We start from the raw sequence: 21,617 nt of genomic DNA on the forward strand, positions 1-21,617 counted from the left end.
TCACCTGGTCCACGTGTTACCCTGTGAGTGGTCCACGTGGTTCTCTCCTGCTGACGTCATCGACTACCGATGACCGATCGGATCACAAGCCCCCCAGTCTCGAGCTGTGAACTCGTTCTCGGCGAAGAGACTAAGTGGTCGTGCCCTCAGTCCACGTGGCAAGTGGGACCGCATCACATGCCACCTCACGTGCTGCTTCTTTAACGTTTGGACTTCCTTCCTTAATCTTGCGACACGTAGCCCCATCGACGGCCAGCGTGGTGTGCCGCTAGCGCTTCTCTTATTCAAATTGGCGCGCGCCTTCACTGTTCCTTCATCTTCTTCAATCGACTCTCAGACTTCTTGCGAACTCTCTCTCTGCCCACCTATCTTCCTTCAAGTTTTCTGCTTCCAAACCTCTCGCGATCACCCAAAGGTATGGTTTTTCTTTTTCCTGGGCCCATTTAGGTCATTTTTACCGATTGCATTTATCTTCCTCGTTATCATGCATTCATCTTCTCTACTTTCCCTCTCTCGACCCGCGCTAGGGTTTTTTCGCGTTCTCGCTCTGACTTCTGCTTCTTCTTCTTCCTCTTTTCACTTGGGCATCTCTTTCTCCTTCCCCCTCTCTGTTTTCACCGAACCATTCATCATTCCCTCTTCCTCCATTCATTCTGACTTTTCATTTTTCCTCCATTTGCAGCTATCTCGCGATGGCTCGCTTGAAACAAACCGCGCACATTATTGCCTCATCTTCTGGTGCACAGCCTTCCGCGAGTGCGCCAGCTCCACCACCGCCTGTTGCCACCTCCTACCACGACAACGCTAGGGTCTACGACTGGGCCCCCCTGGCGTTGCTGGCCGAAACATCGACTTTGCTGCCACAGGGTCATCTCACCTCCCTTCTGAGCCATGACCCGGATGAGCCTTCGTGCGCCATAGACAGGGAAAACGATTTCAACATCCTAGTCCGCATTCCTGTGCCCATCTGTTCGGACGATAGGGCCACCAATGGGGTGCCCTTCGTCTTCATCTACTCCGCCATCTTCAAAAGGTTGAAGCTACGCCTGCCATTCACCTTTTTCGAGAAGGAGCTGATGATGGAGTTGAACGTTGCGCCCTGCCAACTCCATCCAAATGCCTGGGCTTTCATCCGGGCATTCCAGATTCTATGTAACTACTTCGGGCACAACGCCTCCGTGGATGTGTTCCTCTATTTCTTCGAGGCGAAGAATCCCGGGGACAGGTCCTGGGTTAGCCTGAACGGGGTTGCTGGACGGGTGCTCTTGGGCCTATACCAGCAATCCTTCAAAGACTGGAAAGGCAGGTTCTACACGATATCTGCCACCCCACAAAGTCCAAACCTGCTCGAGGGGTACCCCCTCTACTGGGTTCCTGGGGTTGAATTCAAGAAACCCAGGGACCTTGAAGTCATGGCCCCCTACGAGCGCGAGCTATGTGGGCTGTTCCTAGGGGCCAAGTACAACTCTGCTCGCCTCATCAAAGATGAGTTTGATGTGGTGGCCCTGAAAAAATACATAGGTAGCTCTTTTTCTTCCACCTCTTAGGATACTTGCACCTTCTCATGCATGCTTTTATATATTTTGACTTACTTGCGTAACTTGGCCATCTAACTCTTCCTTTTCTCATCTATGTAGATTCAATGTTGGGGAAAGACAGGAGGCAAGCCTTGCTGGAGCTTGCCAAGCTTCGGGGGACCAAGGGAACTAGCTCCTCTTCTTCTACCACCGAGCCCATTGCAGCCCCTCCTCTCTCGGTTGCGCCAGTTGAAGGCCCCGAACAAGGAAGGAAGAGAAAAAGACTGGTGAAGGCTTCTACTTCACTTGCTGCTGCTGCTGCTGCCTCAACCGAAGAGGAAAGCTCTGACTCTCCTCTTATACACCGCCAGAGGAAATTGCCAGCGGTTGAGGGGGCCTCGTCTCTCCAGCCAGGGGGGATCGAGGTGGTGGAGGTGGAGGAAGGTTCACCCCCTCCTCCCTCTACTCAACCTGCCTCAGAGCCCACAGGCCTTCCTTCTCCCTGCCAACAGCCGCCTCCAGCTTCTCGACCGTCATCTCCCCCCCCAGCAGGCCAATCTCTTGGTCCATCTGCTCCTCCTGCTGGGGGCGCTTCCACTCATCCGGGGGGTCTCCCGCCACCACTGCCAACCTCCACTGCAACTGCTGAATGTGGTGGCTCCAGCTCGCGACGAAGCGCCTCTGGAGCTAGCCACGAGAACTTCAGCAGAGTCATCACCTTGGTTCGACAGCTTATCAGCAACCGAGAGCTCGTCGAATGGAGAGGTGATGAGGTGGACATGCACCTGGCCAGGCAGATGGTGCTCTCTTTGGAGTTTTCCACCCAGCACCGCAAGCAAATAGCCCTGGAGAAGAGGGTGAAGGAGCTTGAGCACGACAAGGAGTCACTGCGAAGTGACTTCAAAGCTGCCCAAGGGTCTGTAGAGCTGATGCGGGGCATGGTGGAAAAAGCTAGGAGGGAGTACCTAGCGCAGGTCCAAGAGACCATCAAGACGGAGATCTTGATGGGGCAAACTGTCAGCTCTCTGGACTGCGCGGTGGTGGAGCTACGAGCCGAGACCTCCTCCCTACGCCAACTGAACTCTCAACTAGTGGGGGAGCTCGAGTCCACCAAAGAAGCGGCCGCTGCTAGAGAGAAGAGGCTTGAGGAGGTCGTGGGCCAACTGCCTGAAGCCAAGGGCCAACTGGAAGAGGCTGCCTCCTCCCTTGTTGCCCTTACCACTGAGAGAAATGCTGCGGAGGCCTCGAAGCAAAAACTGGAGGCGGAGAAAGCTGATCTGATGAACGTGGGTGCTGATGCCCTTACTGACGGATTCGAGCTGGCACTCGAGCAAATTCGATGCGTTCTCCCAGACTTGGACCTCTCGCAATTCAGCATTTATCACGAAGTGGTAGATGGAAAGCTCACCCCTCCTGCCCCTCGATCTCTTCTCTTTCTTGTAAATTTTTACTTCTGCGCAACTTTTCTTAGTACTCATAATTTGTATAAGACTTGGTTGTGAATATATACTCTCAATTTATATAAGCTTCTTCTCTTGTATTCTTCCTGAGCTTCACCTTTCTTTATGCACACGACTAACTGTTAGCTAGCTTAGGTTCAGCACGATCTTAAGCTTTGTCTTTCCCTTTGCACACGACTAAGTGTTAACCAGCTTAGGCCTAGCGCGATCTGCCTCCTTTGATCTTGGCCCCTACTTGATCACGACTAGCTACTCCCTTAGCTTTGTGTTTAACAGTTCTTGTGCGCTGCTTTGCACCACTAACCAATCACTGACGACTCATCAGTGATCGTTCTTTGGTCTTCACTTAGCTTCTCTGTCGCTCTAGCGCTAAGTGCATAGAAGGCTTTGACATTGATCACTCGAGATGATGCCTCGTTTTGGGGGAAAAAAAAAGTGTTTCTTGCTAACCCCTCTTACTTTCCCCAAGGTCATCACCCTTCGGCGGATTGAGTCGTTCATTCCCTGCCTCACTCCTGGGGTGAAGAGGGTTTCGGACTAAGAGCCTTACTGGGCCAATATTGGTGTATGCCAAGCGGGTAAGGACATTTGTCAAAATCTTTCCTTTCCCTCCCTTGGTCTTACTAGCACCCCTGGCTTTTCAAACCCTTAGCTGCTTGCGCTCACACCTGGGGTGAGGAAGACTTAGATCGGTGCCAGTACTTGCGCCTAGGGCAAGTAAGGCCTAACCGATCACCTGTACTTGCACCTGGGGCAAGGAGGATTTTAACTTTAATACTTGCGCACACTTGACATGCTGAAAATTTTTTTTTCTTTAATTGGGTGGCCTCGTTAAAATCCCTCCTTAGGGAAAAGAGTGCCCCCTTGTCTGTTCAACTGTTCCCACCACATACAAAGCATGTATCTTTTAGCGCGAGAACGCAACTACTTTACAACTTAACTGAAGTAAAATTTTAAATGGGTGGCATTCCACGTTCTGGGGATTGCTCCTCCCTCCAAAGTTTCTAGCCTATAGGCTCCGTTCTCCAACGTCTCAACCACTCTGTACGGGCCTGTCCACTTTGGGGACATCTTGTTCTCTATCTCATTCTGATCGCCTTTCTCATCACCAGATCACCTTCCTGGAAGCGCCTGGGCCTCACCTTAGAGTTGTGCCTCCGCTCTACTCTTCTCTTTACGGCTTCAGCACTGACTCTGGCTTCCTCTCGCACTTCGTCCAGCAGGTCGAGATTCACCTTTCGTTCTTCATTGGACTCTTCAGCAATGAAATTCAAGAATCTCGGGGAGCTCTCCTGTATCTCCACGGGAATCATGGCGTCTGTCCCATAGACAAGGCTGAAGGGTGTCTCATGGGTGCTGGACTGTGGGGTGGTATGATAAGACCATACAATTTTGGGGACCTCCTCTGCCCAGCCTCCTTTGGCCTTGTCTAGTCTTCGCTTCAGCCCCCTAAGCAGTACTCGATTGGCCGACTCCACCTGCCCATTGGTTTGTGGGTGTTCCACTGAAGCGAAAACCTGTTGTATCTTTAACTCTTCACACATCTTCCTCTGCTGATGACTCGTGAACTGGGTGCCATTGTCGGAGACCAACCTCTTGGGTATTCCGAAGCGGCAGACGATGTTCTTCCAGACGAAGTGCTCGACTTTCTGTGCGGTGATGTGTGCGACTGGTTCTGCCTCCACCCATTTGGTGAAGTACTCGATGGCCACGATGAGAAACTTCATCTGCCTTATCGCCAGGGGAAAAGGTCTTAGGATGTCGATCCCCCATGTGTGGAATGGCCACGGGCTATGGATGGACCTCAACTCCTCAAGGGGTGCCTTGTGCCAGTCTGCGTGCAGTTGACACTGTTTGCAGCGCTGGGCAAACCTTACGCAGTCCTCCTTCAGCTTTGGCCAGTAGTACCCCGCGCGGAGTATCCTAGTTGCCAAAGCGCGACCACCTACGTGGCTCCCGCACAACCCCTCGTGCAGCTCAGACATGAGTCTGGTACATTGCTCGCCGTGCACGCAGATCTGCACAGGGTGAGAAAATCCAAATCTAAAGAGGTTTCCATCAATTAGAGTAAACTTACTTGAGCTCCTCTTTATCCTTTTTGCCTCTGCCACGTCGAGTGGGAGTACACCATCTTCTAAGTATAACTGGTATGGCGTTATCCAGGTGCCGGGTTCCTTCACCGCGCGGACCTCCATCGACTCATCGATCTTCGATGGTCGCGCTCTCACCCTTGGTGCTTTCAACGTTTCTTGAGTCAACGACCGATGACCGATCGTTAGACGCTCCATTGATTTGCACACATGGAGTACCTGGTTATCCGACACGAACGCTCGCGGTACCTTCAGGGTCTCCTGAATGACGGTCCTCTGCTTCCCCCCTTTGCCTGAGCTGGCCAACTTGGCAAGCAGGTCTGCTCTGGCATTTTGCTCTCTTGGCACGTGTACCAATTCGAACTCGGTGAAGGACGTCTTCAGGAGTTGTACATACTCCAGGTAGGCTGCCATATGGGGATCCTTTGCCTGGAACTCCCCTGTAACCTGCCCGGTGACTAGCAAAAAGTCGCTTTTGGCCAGCAAGTTTCTTGCTCCCATTTCTCTTGCTAGCAACATTCCTGCGATCAGGGCTTCATACTCCGCCTGATTGTTGCTAGCTTTGAAGGCAAAGCGGAGGGACTGCCAAGATAACTCCGGCGCCGCTCCCTTGCTGATTAGAAGAGCCGTCCACCGATAGCACCCATCGGAAACCTAAACCTTCTGCAGGTGTCGCGATCGACGACAGCTCGACTACAAAGTCCGCGAACACCTGCCCCTTGATTGGTCCTCGGGGCTCGTACTGAATGTCAAACTCAGACAATTCCACCACCTATTTGACCATCCTGCCTGCTACATCAGGCTTCTTCAGCACGTTTTGGATAGGCAGATCAGTCATCACCACCACTGTGAAGCTGTGGAAGTAATGCCTGAGTCTTCTGGCTGAAAACACCACCGCCAGGGCAGCCTTCTCGAGGGCCTGGTACCTTGTTTCGGGGCCTTGCAGCACCTTACTCACGAAGTACACAGGCCTCTGGGCCTGATCTTGCTCTTGCACCAGGACTGAGCTGACTGCTCTCTCCGTCACAGCGAAATATAGACGAAGAGGGATGCCTACCTGTGGTTTTCGCAAGACCGGTGGGCTCGCCAGATACTCCTTCAATTTGATGAAGGCCTCCTCGCACTCATGTGTCCAAAGGAACCTGCTGTTGCGTTTGAGACACTGGAAGTACGGATGACCTTTCTCCCCTCCAGCTGACATAAACCGAGACAAGGCTGCCAAGCGACCGGTGAGCTGCTGCACTTCCTTCACCGTCGTCGGGCTCCTCATTGCCACGATTGCTGCACACTTCTCTGGGTTAGCTTCGATTCCCCGCTCTGTCAAGAGGAAACCCAAAAACTTTCCAGCCTCCACGCCAAAAATACACTTCTCAGGGTTGAGCTTCAGTCTGTACTTGGCGATGGTGGTGAATAGTTCTTCCAGATCAGCTGCATGATGCTTCTTCTCTTGGGACGTAACCACCATGTCATCTACATATGCATGTACGTTCCTTCCCAGCATGGGCGAGAGTACCCTATCCATGAGCCGCTGGTAGGTGGCCCCCGCGTTCTTTAGCCCGAATGGCATGACCTTGTAGCAATAGCAAGACCGTTCCGTCATGAACGCGGTCTTGCGCTCATCCATGGGGTGCATCCTGATCTGGTTATACCCCGAGAAAGCGTCCAAGAAGCTGAGTAACTTTCCCCCTGATGCGCTATCAACTAGGGCATCTATACTGGGTAAAGGGTAAGAATCCTTGGGGCACGCCTTGTTGAGGTCAGTGAAGTCCACGCACATCCTCCACTTGCCGCTTGCCTTCTGAACCAGTACCACGTTCGCTAGCCACTCGGGGTACTGGATCTCTCTGTTATGCCCTGCAACAAGGAGCTTCTGCGCTTCGTCGTGGATCACCTTTCTCTTTTCCTCATTGAATTTCCTTCGCCTTTGTCGCACAGGTCGAACCTTCGGATCCATCGACAGACGATGGCAAAGGAAATCAGGGTCGATTCCTGGCATGTCGGACGCTGACCATGCAAAGGCACCCATGTGCTTTTCGATCACACCAACGATCAGCTTTCGCTCTTCTTCAACGAGGGATCCCCCAAATTTGAACTTTTTCCCCCTGATGTCCACTTCGACCCATCCTTCAGCTGGGTGGGGCCTTCTCTCGCTGGCGATGACCGCCCTCGCGATCCCTGACTCGCGAGGAGCGATCGCGCCCTCCTCTTATTCTTCAACCTAGGCTACCTGGAAGCCCCCCACCGCAGCGTTCTCCATCCTCTGAGCGCCCTATGTCTCCCTGACAATCGATCGCTCTTCGCGCACACCTGGTGGTGGTGTCGTGGTGACGTGACATACACTTCTCTTCTGCTTCAGGCTGTTCTCATAACAGCGTCTAGCCTCAGCCTGATCCGACTTGATGGTTATTACGTTCCCCTCCATCGACGGCAGCTTCAACTTCATGTGCCTCGTCGATGGTATTGCGCCCAACCTATTAAGTGTTGGCCTCCCCAACAAGACGTTGTACGCAGAAGGGGTGTTCACCACCAAGTACTTTATCCTTTCGGTGTGGGCTGTCGTCCCATCAGTGAGCGTTGTCCTCAGCTCAATGTATCCCCGCACTTCTAACTGATCTCCTGCAAAGCCGTAAAGACACCCGGTATACGGCGTCAGTTGATCAGGGGACAACTGCAACTTGTTAAACGTCGGCCAGAACATGACGTTTGCCGAGCTTCCTTGATCTACGAGCACTCGGTGCACTCGTCTTCCAGCCGTGATGAGGGAGAGGACCACAGGGTCGTTGTCGTGCGGGACAACGTCCCGTAGATCAGCTTTCCTGAAGACAATATCTACTTCAGGGTAATGGCTCTCATTTACTGCATCTACCGCCATAACCGACCGAGCGTACCTCCTTCTCTGTGACGCTGTGCATCCCCCACCAGAGAAGCCTCCCGCGATTGTTTGCACTTCCCCGTGCACAGGGACTTCATGCTGCTGTTCTCCAGCCTGGGATCCCGACGCGCGATCACCCTGCGGCTCACCCAGGTAATCTGCTAGGAAGCCAGACTTCACCAACTCTGCCAGTTGGTGTCCCAATGCCAAACAGGAGTGAAGTGTGTGGCCAAAGGCCTGGTGAAACTCACACCACTCATTCTTCTTTCTACCAAGTACCTTATCAGTCTTCTCCGGTACGCGTAGTCTTGCTGCTACAGCAGGAAGGGCGATGAGATCCGCCAATCCCACCATGAAATTGTATCTTGGGGGTGCGTTATTCTCCTTTGCACGCCCCCTGCTCTGATCTTTGCCTGGTGCATAGGGACGAGGTTTTTCCCGCACCTTTTTCCCCTCCTTGGCCTCATGCACCCTTGCTTGCTGCGGTTTCCCTTGCCCTCCATGCGGTCTTGGTGGTGCAGCACTTCCTCTTTTCTCAGAAACCTCTGTTTCTGCCACTGTGTGCGCCACCGCGTGTCGTCGGATCTCTGCAAAGGTGCTGGGATGGCTCCTGATGAGAGACTCGCTGAAGGGGCCAGGCAGCACTCCCTTCTTAAACGCGTGCACTAGCATATCTTCATCTTTGCTGGGCAGTCTAACCACTTGTGCTCCAAAGCGGTTGAGGTAGTCCTTCAGGGACTCGCCTTGGTACTGACGCACGTCGAACAAATCGTATGACACCACTGCAAGTGCTTTGTTGACGATGTATTGCTCAGTGAAGAGCTTTGAAAACTGAGAGAAAGACGTGATATGCCCTTCTGGTAAGCTCACGAACCACTCCATGGCGATTCCGCTTAGCGTGCTCATGAACATTTTGCAGTACACAGCGTCTGAGCCCCCAGACAACATCATCTGGGTGTGGAACGCCGTCAGATGCGCCTCCGGGTCTTCTACCCCTGTGAATGACGCCTTCACCCCCACCAGGTTGGGAGGCACCATGGTTCCCATGATTTCAGGGGAGAATGGCATGGGGAACGCTCTTGGAGGTGACGGCTGCCTAGACATCCTTTCGTCAACCACGTGTTCCCTTTGCGCCTGCAACGTCCTCCTCAACTCTTCATTGACGCGATTCAGCTCGCCGTTCCTGCTTTGCGACGCGGCCAACTCCGTCTGCATCCTTTCTTTTTAAGCTTTTGACGCTGCGGCGTTATCCTGCAGCATGCGCACCATCTCCAGGACCTGCGCCATTGTCACAGCTCCTTCGTCAGCAGATGGCGCAGGTGATGGTTGTCTGTTTCTTGGCATCTTCCCCTATCAAAGAAGTTGGTAAAACTCTGGGAAGCTTCAAAACTGTGGTGTATATGGGACCACGATTCACTCGGGCCCCACGGTGGGCGCCAAATGATCCTGCCAGCTACTCGAACGTGGAGGAATCGCTTTGTAGCACTCTCTGTCCCGTCTACGCGACTGCGTTCTCTGCAAAATCACCCTCAAAACCTCCTCTTGAATCTCCAAACGTGACCTGCAAAACACACAGACGGCGCCTCTAGCGGCCGTTTGCACTCTCACGATCAAGTTAGACCACAGAACCACCAAATGAGAAAACTCGTAGTGTGTGTGAAAAACTCTTGCTCTCTATTTTTGTTATCCTTCAATCTCTCCCTGATTCTCTTTTATGTCTCTCTCTCTGCTTCTGGGCCTAACAGAATTCTGTTATGCTTTTATGGCATGTGTCAGAACCCTGTTATGCTTTTCTGAGACAATGTACCTCCAGAATCAGGCTTCAGCACTGACTCTGGCTTCCTCTCGCACTTCGTCCAGCAGGTCGAGATTCACCTTTCGTTCTTCATTAGACTCTTCAGCAATGAAATTCAAGAATCTGGGGGAGCTCTCCTGTATCTCCACGGGAATCATGGCGTCTGTCCCATAGACAAGGCTGAAGGGTGTCTCATGGGTGCTGGACTGTGGGGTGGTATGATAAGACCATACAATTCTGGGGACCTCCTCTGCCCAGCCTCCTTTGGCCTTGTCTAGTCTCGCGTTCTGCCCCCAGGCGTTAGTTTGGGAACTGGTCTGTTGGTGGCCACTTGGCTACTGACCACCGATCACCGTTCTGGGTGATCTGTCCCCTGACCTTTCTGCCGCTGTCGGTGGTCACATGATTACTGACCCCCGATCACCGCTCTTGGCGATCGCCTCCCTGATCTCTCTGTCACCTGGTCCACGTGTTACCCTGTGAGTGATCCACGTGGTTCTCTGCTGCTGACGTCATCGACTACCGATGACCGATCGGATCACATACAAACACCCTCCATAGGGCCTCAGCTGGTCAAGGGGTAGCTCCAACTGCGTGAAAGTCGGCCAGAACATCACGTCTACTGAGCTTCCTTGGTCCACCAGAACCCTGTGGACCTTCCTTCCTGCTGTGATCAGCGAGATGACTGTGGGGTCGTTGTCATGAGGCACAACGTCCCGAACATCTTGCTTTGTGAACGTAATGTCCACATCCGGCGAGTGGTCCTCAAACATATCCACCGTCATCACAGACCTCGCATACTTCTTCCTCTGTGACACGGTGCATCCACCGCCCGAGAAACCTCCCGCAATAGTGTGGATTTCTCCGTGGGTAGGCATCTCGTGCTGCTGAGCCTCACCACCTGCTGGATGGGAGCTCGACGCGCCCCCTGTCCTTCTGTCCAGCAAATAATCATTTAGGAACCCGCTCTTGACCAGGTCGTCGAGCTGATATCCTAAAGCTAAACACGAGTCAACGGTGTGGCCAAAGCCCTGGTGGAATTCGCACCAGGCGTCTGGCTTTGGTCCCAACACCTTATCGCCCACCTTCTCGGGCGCCTTCAGCCTAGCTGATATATTGGGAATGGCGATCAGGTCCGCCAATCCCATGACAAACTTGTGCTTTGGCGGGCGATTGTACTCCCGGCGTGCTGGTTGAGAGCGGCCCGGGCCCCTGCCTTTGTTCTTCCTTGGATCGTAAGGATGGCGAGTCCTCTGATCCCTCTTGGCCGCCGCTGTCTCCAGCACCCTCTGTGGCTGGATCCTGGTCTGGGCACGTGGCCTAGCGGGAGCCACGCTTCCCCTCTTCTCGGAGACCTCACTTTCATCGGCGATGTGGGCCACCGCAAGTGGCCTAACCTCAGTAAATGTGGCGGGGTGAGCCCTGATCAACGCCTCGCAGAAGGGTCCCGACAGCACGCCCTTCTTGAACGCGTAGACCAACATCTCTTCGTCCTTGGCCGGCGAGCAGACCATCTGAGCCCCAAAACGATTCAAGTAGTCCCTGAGGGACTCTCCCTGGTACTGCCTTATGTCAAACAGATCATAAGACACTCTGGGCGGCGCCTTGTTCACTATGTACTGCTCGACGAAGATCTTCGAAAACTGTTGGAAATTGGTTATGTGACCTGTAGGCAGGCTCACAAACCATTCCAGCGCCGTTCCCTGGAGTGTGCTCACAAACATCTTGCAGTACACGGCGTCTGATCCTCCTGACAACATCATCTGCGTATGGAACGTGGTGAGATGTGCCTCAGGATCCTCCACGCCGGTAAAAACAGCCTTCACAGGTACCACACTCGCAGGGATAGGCGTGTCTGTAATCGCCTGAGCGAAAGGCATAGGGAAAACGCGAGGCGGCGTTGACGGCGCGACCTCTTCAGCGACTGGACGCCCTCGCTACTCCTGAAGAGCTTGACGCAGTTCCTCAGTCACTCTGCTGAGCTCATCATTCCTGGCCCGAGAGGCGACCAGGTCCTCGTGCATTCTTGCCGGCTCTATACGCGAGGCTTCCACATTCGCCTGTAGCGAACGCATGATTTCCACCATCTGCGCCATTGTCATGGCGCCTTCAGCAGCAACGGGCGCAACTGGACTTGAACGGTTGCTTCTCATTTTTCTTATGAAATCTTGACGAATCACGGAGAGCGATGAACAACACCTTCTTCAGCGACGATCGATTCAGCGATCAATCGGTCAGAACTTCGCGAAACTTCGAAAAGCCTCAAGAACACAACGAACCTTCACAAAAACTCACAACTCCACCAAAAACCAACGTTTCTTCCACGAAAATCCAAACGAGCAACAGAGCTCAGATCTCACCGAACAAAACTGAAACGAACGGTGGAAAACGTGAAACTACCGAACAAAACTTAGATGAACAGCGGAAAATGGTTGCACCAGCACACAACCAAACAGAAACCGCAGAAACCTCCAAGAACTCACGCTGTGGATGGGAACAGGTTTTACATGGCCCCACGGTGGGCGCCTGATGATCTTGCCTGTTGACCAAAACGCTGGAGCTTTGCCTCGTCAAACTTGGATCGACTTATGCGCCGTATTAGCCTCCGTCCTTCACCGCGATCCACCTCAAGAACCTGCAAAAGACGAAACGGCGCCGCTGCGGCCGATCACGCTCCGACGCCCAAGTCAGCGACTGAACCACCAATTACTTAAGAGCAAAACTCAAGAACTCTAAGGAACCGTGACCAGTTCTCTCTCAGTGTACTCAAGACTCGCAAGCGTAAAGAAAACAATCTGAACGTCCGTACCTCAGAAGTTCGTTGGAAACTCTTATATACCTGGGCACTTTCTCTCTCCTGGCAGTTACACATCTGGACACGTGGCTCGCATCCAGCTGTACACGTGCCTTCATCTGGAGCATCCTTGACTTGGGCGCTACTTCTGACTCTTCTTTGGCTAAGTTACTTATGCATGATATACTCAGTGCATAGATGCCTTGGAGCGTGATCTCTTCTGGATGGCGAGTTCGGGTGCCTTCGTACACACCTTCCCTGTGGTCTCACCGGCCGCCTTCATGATCTGCCCTACCTGCTTCACTGTACATGTTCAAGTAAGCTGTCTCCCGACCTCATCCTCTGGCCAGCTGGGAAAATGCCTATCTGCCTTCATCTTCGGCGATGTCCTTGTTTCGGCGATCTCTAATTACTTGGTCGCCTGGGTTCACATCTGGCGACTTCATCTTCAACCCAGTGACCGTCGGTTTAGGTGTGCGGGAGATCGGAGCACGCCAACTTAATAACTGGCGACTACACGAACCCCCCGACTTCCTTCCCTTCTGTCAGCCAGGTGTCCCATGCAACATGCCTATATAATAGCTCGATGCCACGTCATCACTTTCGACTACCAGGGCGGTACAATTAAAAATATGAGATAATATTTTCTTATGCTTCCTTGCCCTTTTCACATCATTTGTCTCTTCAAGAGTGACTTCAAGGATGTTCCACATCTCCTTTGCAGTTTTACACTGTGATACCCTGAAGAATTCATAAGAACTCAATACAGATGTTATTATAGTTTTTCCAATCCAATCAAATTTAGTTTTTTTGCTATCAGACTCAGTCCATTCAGACCAAGGTTTCTCAACACACATATAATCTTTTTTCTATTTTTGGAATGAAAGGGCCATTTTAAATAGCATCCCGAATCCCTTATCTGTTGATTGTACAAAAAATTTCATTCTAATCTTCCAGAATTGATAGTTTACACCACAGAATAGAGGTGACCTATTTATAGAAGCATCCTCCCCAAAAGGTAGTTTGTCAGCCATGAAAAAAAATTTGACTCAAAACTTGAGTAACTTTCAAGAACTTGACTCTTTGATGCCAATTGTTAGAATTAAAGGCTTTAAACAAGAGGGGGGGGGGGGTGAATTGTTTAATGAAAGATTTTCGAAAATTTTGGACAAGAATGAAGATTAATGCAAAATCACAGAAGAAGCAATCAGATCATCCAAAATATAAAACTATTTTAACTTGATTCCAGAAAATCAATCGGTTGTTTATGCGATCAACCAATTGTTTTTTTCAGCACTTAGCAAAAACACAAATGAAATAGTTTTAATAGAAGTGAGGGATAGAGAGATTCAACACACAAAGTTTATATTGGTTTGCTCTTAACCTGAGCTACATCTAGTCCCCAGAAACCCCTGGGTATTTCACTAAGTAATACCACAAATTACACAACACAAACACCAAAGAGGTGATCTTGAACCCTTCAAGAACACTCACCCTCTTTGAACCACAAATGCTACTAGACAGAACACCCTCTGACTTTAGACACCATTATCTTACAATTTTACAAATATAAATTGAAAAGAAACAAGTAAGAACAAGAAGGATTACACCTGAGACAAAACAAATACAACAGATCCTATTCCACTCTTAACTAATGCAAAGCTTTAAGCAATGTTGCAATCTTTGAAAAAAATTTAATCTTTTGTAATTTTATCTCTCTCACTAATTAGAGATTTAAACACCTGTTATATAGCCTAAAAAAATATCCGTTTTAGGCTTTCAATCAGGAGCCAAAACAGATTTCAATCAAGCAAAAATAGATTTAACAGATTTAACTAATTCTGTTGAGTTTTTAAACAACAATCGATTGAAAGTACAAATCAACCCATTGAATTGGCTTTGACTATGAGGTCAACCAATTTCAGATTTTCAAATCCTTTCCAAAACCACCAAGTGTAAAACAACCGATTGAAACGACAAATCAACAGGTTGTTTTTCACTAACTTTGAAAAACACTTTTCTTTTAAAGAACTTTATTGATTCAGTTTTAGATTAATCTAAGAGTTGATTAACAAATTCTAATCTACCCAGAACCCATGACCACAAACAGCAACCTAGTCTTCAAGCAACCTTCAAAGATTTGGAGACATCAAAGCTTTAAGTTCAACACTTGGGACTATCTCTCAAAGGCAAGTTCAAACCTCGTTCCCTACGGTAAGTCCTCATTGGACTTGCGCAATTCTTTGTTGGCTATCCTGGAGGCCTCAATCTCTGCCATCAGCCGATTCTGTAGAAGTACTTGCTCAGTTCTGGCTTCCTCTCAGATTCGTTCTTTCTCTTGTTTATACTGCTCGTTGGCCTCCTGGAAAGCCCTCGTGATCTCCATGAGTTGTTGTAAGGTGGTGGCATCACTTCCTTCAGATCCCTACGGTCCTTGCCTAGTGTTTATCATCAAATCGGAAATCTCAAACACAAATGTGGATGGGATCAAGTTTTATCAAGCCCCACGATGGGCGCCAAATGTTCTCGTTGGTTGACCTTTGGGTTGACTAGATGGGCAAACTCCGCTTCTACTCTGCCTCTTCTTGGTGCACTGGAACAACGCTCCGCTGAGACAGAGGGGGCTCTACCCGTTGATCACACTCCGACGATCAAGTTAATTAGAGCATACAAAACAATAATCAGTTTCAGTCTCTACTACTCAGAAACAACATACCTTTCCCAGGGGTCTCAAGCCCCTTTTATAGTTATTCCTCTAACAGTTATCCCTCACGAGAATATAATCTCTGCTGAAAGCATAAAATAATAACAAAAAGCCACCAGCTCACGTGCACCTTTCATGTTTGGGTACTAATAATAGGAAAATATTTTGTCCACAGACACGTTTACTCATGGTGCTAACAACATAAGAGAATCCCATGCACCTTTATTCTCGGGTACTCTCCACTTATTTAACAACTTTATATATTCAACTAACAACTTAATATATATCGACATATATATATTTAACTAACAGCTCTATGTATATTCACATATATTCTATTCTAACAGCTTAATATATATCGATATATATATATATATATATATTTAACTAACAAATTTATATTAATATATGACCAAACTTATTATTTTCTCTAATTATTCTCCACCGGGCTTACCAACGAAAATGGGACGAGCTCATGACCCGCTTTTGGACCCAAAGTCGAGTTGATCATACCCAAATACTTGGACCTAGGTTCCGAGCATACGAGCACTTTTGTCCAGTACAATTTTTACTAATTTTTTTACTTTATTTTTAAATTTTTTAAATTCTAGCTTTGATCATTTAAGCTTACCACAACATATAAATCTAACAAATCTCTATCAAAAGAAACAATGAAGAATACAAATGGGATTTGTTCCTGCCGGTTGACTCCCTTCGCCGGTTGACTCTAACGACAGCCTTTGACCCTTCTATCTCCGCCTGAGAATTGTGCCTCCTTGATCAAGAAGTCTCTCACCTGCAAAGACAAAGGGGCGCCCTAGCGGCCGTTTGCACTCCGACGCTCAAGTCAGTATTAGGGCAAAGAAACACCAAGTGTATAGAATAACTTCAGTCTTAGAAACTGTGTACCTTACTAGGGTTTTGGGACCTTTTATATAGGCTGAAACTAGGGTTTACCTTTGCGTCGTTGCCCTTGACTAGGGTTCCTTGGAAAAAATGTCCCTGCGCCTCTATTTAGGTAATCTTAGCGTATCTGGCACATGGAACCTTCCTTAACTGGAGTGCAATGTATAATCAGAGTGGCCGCTTGGGTACCACCTTGTGCACCTATTCTCTAGCGCCATCTGCTTCGTGGATGCCATAAGTATTCACTTGCCATGCATGCAGCTTCCTTGGGAACCCTAACCCTAATGGGCTTTAACGCCTCCTAGGATTATCCTCACGTGCTGCGCCTTCATGCGTCATACACACCGCACGAATTCCTCGTCACTTAGGCTTCTCACTTACCTCTTGTCTTTAACTGTTATCTTAGCAAAACTCTAGGGCCCACCTTACGTGGCCCTCTATATTGTCTTGACGACTAATGTCCGATCTTCTCCCTCTACCAGCGAGGTTCGATCTCGATCTCCAACATCAGGCTTAGGGAGTAGTACCAAAGACTAACCAAACCCCTGGTTGGGGCGTCTGGGGCCCATCTCATGTGGCTCCCTTCCATTACCAGACATTGGTGCGCAATGTCTAAGGTTAGCCTCTATGTCGATGACCGAGGACTGGTCGGGACACAAGCCCCCAATCTCAAGCTGTAACTTGTTTTAGCGAAGAGACTAAGTGATCGCGCTACGCGACCTACGTGGCACTGAGTAACAGGTGTGAACAGTACGCCGAAGTGGCATCTCATCATTCTTCGCTAATCTATGTAAACGTGTGACGATCGATGGCTGGGACTTGTTGGCGCTCGAACTTCTTCGGGCACTGTTCAAACACTTTAACCCTTGAGTTCCCACCATTGTTTCATTACTTTCACTTATTCGAACCTTCGCCTAACATTCTGCGACCAAACACTCTCTTCTCTTTCCTCTGAATGTCAAACCCTCGGATCTCAACATTCTAAAGGTATGATTTTTATTCACCTATTGCTTTGCAATTCACGATTTCGTTGCTCGTAACATGCTTATAACTACATGGGACTATTTATGATTTTTGTATTTTTCTGTGCATTCATTTCTACTGTTTACGCCCCAAGTCTCTGTTTCCTGGGTTCCTATGGTTCTGTCGAGTCGGGCCACTTTCAACCTTCTAAAGTTCCTTTTTTTCTTCCTCCTCTTAGTATTCCAATCTGAGATGGCCAAACGAACAAAACGAGTTCCGGAACCGGCTTCTCCTTCGGATTCTAACTCCACTTCGTCGTCGTCCCTTGCTCCACCTTCTTCCTCAGTTCCCCACCCCCCCTCCCCCCCGCTCCTGCCTCGTTCTACAAGTCTCTATACCACTGGGCTCCGGTGGACCTTTTAGAGGAAATGTCCACTTTCACTACCCTTAAAAGCATAACAGGCTACAGGAAGAAGCAATCATGTCATCCATCGCGTGTCTTTGGCAAAGACCACGATAAGTATGTGCGGAAGGTGGGGTGTCGCGAGGGGGAGCCTGTGTGTTCTGACGAGGCCTCCGACCCCGAAGGTCCTTTCTGCTTCATTTATTCAACCCTCTTTCGAAAACTGGTGTTTCGGCTACCCTTCACCCCTTTCGAGCGCACATTACTGAGCGAGGTGAACATTGCCCCCGCCCAACTTCACCCTAACAGTTGGGCGTTCGTGAGAGCCTTTGCAATCCGTTGTTGTAGCCTCGACCTCACATCATTGGTTGACGTCTTCATTTATTTCTTCGAGGTCAAAGACCCAGGGAAGAAGTTGTGGGTCAACTTCAATGGTGTGGCAGGGAGGGTTCTCTTGACACTCTTCCAACAATCGTACAAGGGGTTTAAAAAGAACTTCTTCAAAGTTCACAGCAATTGGAGGGACCCCTGATGGGTTTCCCTTGTACTGGACAGAGAAACCAAACCTTCAGAGTGTTAGAAAGTATGGCTTTAAACTAGAGGGAGGGGGGTGTGAATGGTTTAAAAAGGGTTTTTGAAAACTTTTAAGCCAAGAATGAAATTACTTCGAGAATAACTTGATTAAGAAATCAGTTTGCCAAAACACAAAGCAAAAAGCACATCACCCGAAAAACAATCGGTTTTTTCGCATAAACAATTAGTTGTTTATACCAGTTTACAAATATAAAACTGAAATTAAAGAGTTAAAGGGTAAAGAGAATGCACACAAAGATTTATACTGGTTCACTCTTAACCAAGAGCTACATCCAGTCTTCCTAGAAACCACTGGGGAATCCACTAGATTACTTACAACACAACCAAAGAAGTGACCTTGATCCCCTCAAGACACACACTTCCTTTGGTCCAGCACAACACCACTGAGAATGCTGATCTTGATCCCCTCAAGAACACACAACATTTCTCAGCTATACACACAGAGTTTCTTTCAAAGTACAAAGGATTACACTTGTTACAGAAAAGATCTGAAATCAATACAAGATGAAAATCCTATCTCACACTCTTTGATCAATGTAATCTCTAAGCAATTCTCAACTTTTCAAAAGCTCAAAACTATGAAAAACTCAAATCTGTTTTTCTGTGATTAAAACAAAGTTGTTTATTGCATAATCTTAACAAACTATTAATTGCATTCAAAGATTGGTCAAAGCATTTAAAACTGGAACGTAAACAGTTGTAAAATCATTCAATGCTCAGTCCAAGCACAAAACAGTTTTCTGTTATGGTCCCAAAACAAACAATCGGTTCTTTTCACGAATCAATCAGTTGTTTTGGTTTGACAGCAACTCAACCATCAAAAACAGTTTTCAACCTTTCTAAAAACACCTAAGTATAAAACAATCGGTTGTTTCAACAAAACAACAGGTTGTTTTTCACTTAGTTTGAAAAACACTTTTCAATTAAAAGGTTTGAGAATGCTTATGCTTTGGATTCAATCAAGAGTGCATATATACAATTAATCTACCCCAAATCCTATCTAAAGACAGCTCAACAACAACAAGCACATCCTGCCTTTCATCAACCTTCAAAGGGTTTGGATTCTTCAAAGCTTGAGCACACTTGATTCAACACAGAGAACTTGGAGTCCTGAGGATCTTTCTACTCAGGAGCGAGGTGTATGTAAGCTCCTTTCTGGGCTCTCTGCCCCTTTGAGCACTTTGGAGCTGCTCAAGCGTGAGTATAGCCCCGAAGATCTTGAAACCTACATTGGTACTCCTTTGTTTCTATGCCTCTTATTTTACTCTAGTTTTGCTTGCATACTTGTCCTATTTACTTATCCCCGCATTGACTCGTTGCTTTGACATAGATATGGGTTTCAGTAGAGACAAGAAGAAGAAATTGGCAGACCTCTTAGCTAAGCAAAGGGCGGTTGCCACCGGAGCGAGCCTTTCGACACCCCTAGCGCCTTCATCATCGGCTGCACGTGCTTCTTTGCCCGCCAATCCAGCCCCTCCCGCCGTTGAGCCTAGAGGAGGAGTGGCAGTCGAGTCTGATGACGAAGATATTTGCACCGGTCTTGTCTTCAAACGACCGAGGGTGGGCGTGATTGTGGCGCCTTCGCTTTCTGCCTCGGCTGGTACTCCGACCTTCATTGATCATCCTCCCAGCGCCTCTTCCCTCCTTCTAGTTGCTGCTCTTCAGGGTGGGGGAGAGAGTTCCCCTGGAGGCCAAGAGACAGACTCCTCCTCGCCACTTCCTTTGCTGCTAAAAAAGCCACTCAGTCGTTTCCAAAGCCGAGAAGTGGAGGGCTTAGACGACAACCTCTTTCATGAACTTGTGGCCGAGGTTCTTGGGGACCTATTATTTACCTCCAAACTCGAGCTTAGCAAGACCCGAGAGTCTGAGGACCTCAAGGCCAAGATGGCAAAGCTCGAGGAGGACTTGGCCACCAGGACAAAAACCTTTACCAATCGTGAAACCGCCTTGTACCTGGAGCTGGCGAACCTTCGCCAATCTGAGAAAGACGCCATAAAGGCCCTCCAAGACAAGAGCCTAGAGGCGGTTGAACTAGAAGCAAGGATCTTGCCTCTACGTACTCGCGCGGTTGAGCTAGACGGCATCGTGGCCGAACTGAAGGAAAAGGTGGCCAATATGGAAAATAGGAGCACGCAACGCGAGATCCTCCTAGGGCAGGTTGAAGATGAGATGGCCGAGAAAAGCGAATCTTTGGTTGGGGCAATCGAATCCCTCAGAAGGACAGAGGAGGAGCTTACTAATGGTGTCGCTGCGGTTTACAGTGAGGGGTTTCAAGACGTCGTCGCTCAGTTTTGCCTGTGCACATCCTGAGGTAGATCTTACCCTCTTCAATGAGTCCAAATGCGTTGTGGACGGCTAGATTGTGCCGCGAGAATGACTCTTCTTGTAATTCTATTCTGTTGACAACCAAACTTTCTTGACTGTATACTTCACAAGTATTTATTTCTTAACTGTTGCCTCTATTTGCCTTGCATGTTTGTTCGTCCTTGGGGTTAATACGTAAGAGAGGACGTATGTCCCCCCTATGTTTGCTACCCCAAGTGAACAGTACTCTCTCGATTTCACCCTTGCCGTATAGAGTCAGGATATAGCTGATTTTGCCCTTCCTACAACAGTCAAGGGACGAGACCTTGATACTCGAACCATATTTCCTTTCGCCTTGGTGTGTTTACGCGATAGGGGTTTACTGGGGAGGCAAAACTACCTCTGTTTTCTGCGTATCACTTTAAGGAATGAGGTTCTTTTAGTTTAGTGAACCATACTCTTCTTCACCTAGGTGAACTTGCACGATAGGGACTTATTGGGAAGACCATGTTGAATCAAGTGTGTTCAAGCTTTGAAGAATCCAAATCCTTTGAAGTTTGATGGAAGGCTGGATGTGCTTGTTGCTGCTGAGGTGTTTTAGAATAGGATCTGGGGTAGATTATCTGTGTAAATCCACTATTGATTGAATCCAAAGCTTAAGCATTCTTAAACCTTTAAATTGAAAGTGTTTTTCAAACTAAGTGAAAAACAACATGTTGTTTTGTCGAAACAACCGATTGTTTTATACTTAGGTCTTTTCAGAAAGGTTGAAAACTGTTTTTGATGCTTGACTTGCTGTCAAACCAAAACAACCGAATGATTCGAGCATTCAACCGATTGTTTGTTTTGGGACCATAACAGAAAACCATTTTGTGATTTGATTGAGCTTTAAATGATTTTATAACTGAATACACTCCAGTTTTAAATGCTTTGACTAGTCTTTGAAAGCAATAAATAGTTTGTTCAGATTGTGTAACAAACAAGAACTGAGTTTTAATAAAAGAAAAACAGATTTGAGTTTTTCACTGATTTTGCTTTTGAAGAGTTGAAGATTGCTTTGAGTTTGCTTTGATCAACTGATTGTTTTTCTGGTGCTGTGCTAAATTGCTTTGTGTTTTTGGAAAACTGAATTCTGAATCAAGTTTTCTTAAAGGAATTTCATTTTAGACAAAAAAGTTTGCGAAAACCCTCTTTAAACTATTCACCCCCCTCTAG

At 48.5% G+C, this 21,617-nt stretch overlaps 1 protein-coding gene across 1 annotated transcript; it reads left to right on the plus strand.

Annotated features, from left to right (window-relative positions):
• Nucleotides 1–692: 692 nt before the first annotated feature.
• LOC137838559 (autophagy-related protein 23-like) lies at nucleotides 693–20,408 on the plus strand. The gene is made up of 5 exons (XM_068647806.1): nucleotides 693–969; nucleotides 1,638–2,282; nucleotides 2,469–2,803; nucleotides 19,196–19,331; nucleotides 19,429–20,408. The coding sequence occupies exons 1-5, from the start codon at nucleotides 693–695 to the stop codon at nucleotides 20,406–20,408; spliced, it is 2,373 nt and encodes a 790-aa protein (XP_068503907.1).
• The last annotated feature ends 1,209 nt before the right edge of the window (nucleotides 20,409–21,617 follow it).

This window comes from Phaseolus vulgaris, chromosome 4 (assembly GCF_000499845.2).
Source record: "Phaseolus vulgaris cultivar G19833 chromosome 4, P. vulgaris v2.0, whole genome shotgun sequence".
In the NCBI taxonomy this organism is placed as follows: domain Eukaryota; kingdom Viridiplantae; phylum Streptophyta; class Magnoliopsida; order Fabales; family Fabaceae; genus Phaseolus; species Phaseolus vulgaris.